Source organism: Morone saxatilis, unplaced genomic scaffold (genome assembly GCF_004916995.1).
Source record: "Morone saxatilis isolate NCDOM2014 unplaced genomic scaffold, NCSU_SB_2.0 Contig16, whole genome shotgun sequence".
Classification (NCBI taxonomy): domain Eukaryota; kingdom Metazoa; phylum Chordata; class Actinopteri; family Moronidae; genus Morone; species Morone saxatilis.
In genome coordinates this window covers 404445-409121 of record NW_023339718.1, presented here as the reverse complement: position 1 = coordinate 409121, position 4677 = coordinate 404445, and the positions used below count along the sequence as shown (strand labels likewise).

The 4677-nt window shown below is 39.6% G+C and overlaps 2 protein-coding genes across 3 annotated transcripts in view; both read left to right on the top strand.

Annotated features, from left to right (window-relative positions):
• The window catches only part of iqgap2 (IQ motif containing GTPase activating protein 2), a 33068-nt gene extending 31491 nt beyond the window's left edge, over positions 1–1577 (top strand). For both annotated transcript variants that reach the window (XM_035658539.1, XM_035658538.1), the window contains 2 exons: positions 314–422; positions 891–1577. In XM_035658539.1, the coding sequence (XP_035514432.1) occupies positions 314–422; positions 891–1004 (223 nt within the window). In that variant the 3' untranslated portion in view covers positions 1005–1577. The remainder of the gene's footprint in view (positions 1–313; positions 423–890) is intronic.
• Positions 1578–1802: 225 nt separating this feature from the next.
• f2r (coagulation factor II (thrombin) receptor) lies at positions 1803–4263 on the top strand. Its single transcript, XM_035657784.1, has 2 exons — positions 1803–1936; positions 2917–4263. Exons 1-2 carry the CDS (start codon positions 1867–1869, stop codon positions 4143–4145), a joined length of 1299 nt encoding a protein of 432 aa, XP_035513677.1. The 5' UTR covers positions 1803–1866; the 3' UTR covers positions 4146–4263.
• The last annotated feature ends 414 nt before the right edge of the window (positions 4264–4677 follow it).

Genomic DNA, 4677 nt, shown 5'->3' with positions numbered 1-4677 from the left:
CTAATCTAATCTAATCTAATCTGAAGTAGAATGTGTCGTTTTTCTTTTTGTGGAAAGGAAAATATTTTTTGGGTAGACTTCTTCATGCCCCACCTTATCTGTTACTCTTAAACTATTACTATATTCTTTAAAGTTAAGAGCTATATAGTTAAACCAAGTACATTCAAGCTGATTTGAGTCCTATCAACAGTGGAAATGCTGACAACTACTGTCAGTTTTTATATTTTTGAAACAATAGGACTTTTTTTCCCCATGTGCTGATTTGTCTCTTTTTGTCATTAATCTCATGTTATTTTTTTCTCGTTTTTTTCAGGTTCAAAAATGTCATGTTTGACATTTCACCCACTGAGGAAGTTGGGGATTTTGAGGTGAAGGCCAAGTTTATGGGAGTTGAGATGGAAAAAGTACCGCTTCATTTCCAGGTAAACATTTCCCAAGTGCAACAGGATTTCACGAAATAAAAGCAGCCCACTAGTCAACACTAAACCTGGATGGCAGATGGTTAAATTTCCTGTTCCTCTCATCGGACTATTAGCAGGAAATATCACGGAAACAGAGCAAATACTTTCCACTAAAGATACAATTGTTGTAATCAATTATCTGTATGTATTTATGTATTGAGTATGGAAAAATGTTAGATAGTACATAATGTAGGAATAAAAATATAATTGACTATTAGTCAGGGCCACAAATTGTATATAATCCATTTATGGAAGACTTCATTTTAATGGCAGTAATACAATAATTGAATCTATTACCATATAGTCAGAATTTATTATTAATGTTTTATGTAAACCTTCTATATTAACATCTTATCTCTATGACTGAAAAGTTAACCAGCTGGTTTGTGTGTGTGCCTCTCATTGCATCTATTTTTTATTTGCATCCAGGACCTCCTTCAGCTGCAGTACGAAGGCGTGGCCGTCATGAAGATGTTTGACAAAGCCAAAGTGAACGTCAATTTACTCATCTTCCTCCTCAACAAAAAATTCTATGGTAAATGAGAAAGTACAGGGGGAGAGAATGCAACAGAAGAGGAGGGGGGAAACAGATTGTGCCTTCTGACAGTACTGAGTTTGTTAAATAAATTAAATTTAGTCAGAAAACATCACATGGTGCAAGGCAGTGTTTTGTTTCATTATAATTTGATAGATCACACCAAAATGAAATGTTCTTGTCCGACTAAATGTATCGGTTGTGTATTTTTCCATGTGGTGATTGTAAATGTAATGTATTTTTTAATAATTAAATTGTAATGGTATTCATGTTTTGTATGTAAAAGATGTTGGGAAAAACACTGTTATTGTTACCTTGTATGTTAAAACAACTTTAAAGGTTTGATGGAAATTTCAGACGAAACAGTACTGTCTATTAGTTCAGAAATGAAGCTATAGAGCAACTTTCTAGCTGGCCTGCATGACCAGTGCCTTTTAATTAAAATGTTTAAAGAAACGTGTTTTAATTAATAAAACATTAAAAACTATTTTAAAAGCTAAAACGGATGTATTTTTAATATGTATTATCAGTATATAAGTGATTTCTAATGTTTCAACAATGTGCATAATAAATTACACATGCCAACAGTTATGTTTTTTCTCATCTGTCATCCATATTATCAGGAGTATTTTATTTATCCATTATTTAACTTATCAACAAATGGTTTCTCAGTTGTCTGCCGACCTTAAACTTCTTTGTTCACACATAATTTGTCTGTAATGGGGAGGAGATGTGCAGGGAGGCGGAGTATCCACACTGGACTGTAATAGCATGTTTGACAGAAAAACACCTCAGTAACTGTTGTGTGGCAAACAGACCATTTCAGCACACATATAGGTGTGAAATATTTGGTGGATATACAGTAGAGCCATGGTTCACCTGTCAGTCGTGGTGTTGGTGTTGTTTTCTCTCCACGGCTCAGCACTCACCTCCCAAAATGGTAAGTTGCTTTTTTAACCATAACCTTTGTGTAGAACTCTGTAATAGTGCATAAGATATGTCATTTTATCTGACTATAGTTAGTACGAGCTTGTACTCTGCAGGGTTTTATAAATGCAAGATAGGTTAACATTTACTTTATTTTATGAGCCTTGTAATTAAAAATAAATGTGGCATCTCCTGTCAGTTGCTTCAGCTATAACCTAGCCTATACAGTAGGAAACGCTTTAATGCAGGGATAACACTGCTTACCTGAAACTGAAGAATGGGCCAGTATGATAAACTTAAATCATGATTTGTTACTGTACTGTACTGTAAGTACTGTAGGCTACATATGTGCAATTTGGTGGTACTTGTAGTCTATTTTACTTGAGTATTTCAATTTTACCCAATCTACTTAATACATTTTTAAAGTCAATTTTGCTGATAATATTTTACTTGGGCTTTTACTTAATAGAGTATTTTTAAAGTATAGTATTACTACTTTTACTTAAGTACAGTGTCCAACATCTTCCCATACTACTGGTCGTGGTAGATTATGAATAGGTTAAAAAACCCAACTAAGCCTCCTGTGCATAACACCAAATTACCTCCAATCTATAAATGTACTAATTCTATAATGTTAAATGTGTGTAGTGCTGCATCATATATTTGTAAAACATATGAAATTATGAAAATATTCTTTTAAAGAGAAGGTTTGGGCAGTGAAGAAGATTGTCCCAATTGCTAAAACAAAATGAAACACAATTTGCCCCTAAATCTGAACTGAAGGAAGGAAAATAAAGAAATGGTCCAAAGTAACTGGATACCTTTCACAGATCTAAAACCTGAGAAAATAAAGCTAAAATTCTGCATGGCTAGAGATACTGTAACTGAGAATTGGGTATCCTAACTGTTTAAAAAGTGTGGGTAACAGTGTGCTGTACATGCACTTCAGAACACCACTAATGTTTTCTGCTCCGTTTCCCTGTCTCTTTCAAGGCTCAGAGCTCCTTCCACGAACTTTCTCTGGTCACTTTGTAATGGTCACAGATGAGCCGGTAGAGTACATTGACCTATCTGTGTTGGACAGTTTGAAGGATGACGGGGGGTCTGGCTCAGGGTTGGAGCAGGAGCCAGTAAAGAGACATGGCCACCATGGCCCACACCGGCATCCCCAGAAGCGCTATTCTGTCTCAGAGGAAGCCAAAGCTTTTCTCCAGGGTCGCCTGGCAACAAGCTTTGTCCCGACCATTTACACCCTCGTTTTCATCATCAGCGTGCCCCTCAACCTTGTTGCCATGGTGATGTTTGTGCATCACATCCGTCCAAGAAAACCAGCGGTGATCTACATGCTGAACCTGGCCTGCGCTGACCTGCTGTTCGGCCTGCTTCTTCCCTTCAAGATCGCCTACCATTACCATGGCAACAACTGGATCTATGGCTCCTTCATGTGCAGAGTTGTCACAGCAGCCTTCTACTGCAACATGTACTGCTCTGTCCTGCTCATGACGTGTATCAGCATTGACCGTTTCCTGGCCGTGGTTTACCCCATGAACTCGCTGACGTGGCGCAGCCCTCAGACAGCTTCAGCTGTGTGTGCTGCCATGTGGCTGTTAGCCCTCGGAGGAGTATTCCCTCTCCTGATCTCTGGGCAAACCATCTATTTGCCAGACCTGGGCATCACCACCTGCCATGATGTGCAGGATGTGGAAAACTTACAAACTTACTATCTTTACTTCTTCCCCATCTACTCCTCTGTCTTCTTCTTCATCCCTCTTGTCTTTACTGTTGTCTGTTACGTACGTATTATTCAGGCTCTGGCAGCAGCCAATGTGGAGAATCGCTCCAGGAAGACTCGAGCTGTGGTGATGGCTTTAGTCGTGCTGGTGGTGTTTGTTGTCTGCTTCACCCCAACCAACATCATCCTGATGGTTCACTATGTTCAGCTGTCCTTTAAGTCCAGTGACAGTTCCTACCAGGCATACCTGATCTCCATGTGTGTAGGCAGCCTCAGCTGCTGTCTGGATCCAGTCCTCTATTACTTTGGCTCCTCTCAGTGCCAGAAGCAGGTGGGAGCACTGGTCAGATGTAGGCGACTGGTACAAGCAGAGAACAGCTCAGGAACGCAAAGTACAAGAACCACCGGGCGGACAGACAGCAGCAGGTCATGCAAGATGGAGAGCATTCAAACTGGCATGGGGAGCCAATACAGCAGACTGGTGGCTTAAAGAAGCATTTCACCCGTGGAAACATTAATCTTTATTGAAAGTGGGTTATATATGTAGTCGAAATGTAACATAAATTTTGAATTTGGTGCCTATTTGACCGAGAAAAGAGTGTTTGTAGTCTCACGCAAACCCCCTCCCGTACAAAGACTATGAGAACTAATCCTGCTTCCAGTGATGCCAAAATTTACCGAATTTTTACATCCATTGGAAGCAGAGAAGTGGCAACAACTGAAATCCGTATTCTCTCCCATTCAAGGGGAAAATGGAGGGAATGGCGGCACCGACCATTTCAAAAATACTGAGCTGGGTTTTCCTAATTGATGACTCAAAGCCTAATGCAAATAGGGTGACAGTGTCTCTTTAAACTACATGGCCGACCGAGGGCCCTGCCCTGACAGAAGAACTCTTCCAAATACCACACACACACACACATCAACACACACCACACACACGTCAGTATGATCACTCAATTGTCAATGTGTATATGAACTCGCTGACTAAACCGGAAAACGCCTTGGATTTCATTTGCACT

Excerpts from the sequence above, each read along its gene's own strand:
- f2r (XM_035657784.1), top strand. The coding sequence starts at position 1,867 with ATGGTTCACCTGTCAGTCGTGGTGTTGGTGTTGTTTTCTCTCCACGGC. Across the intron at positions 1,937-2,916 it reads AGCACTCACCTCCCAAAATG|GCTCAGAGCTCCTTCCACGA; the intron begins GTAAGTTGCTTT and ends GTCTCTTTCAAG.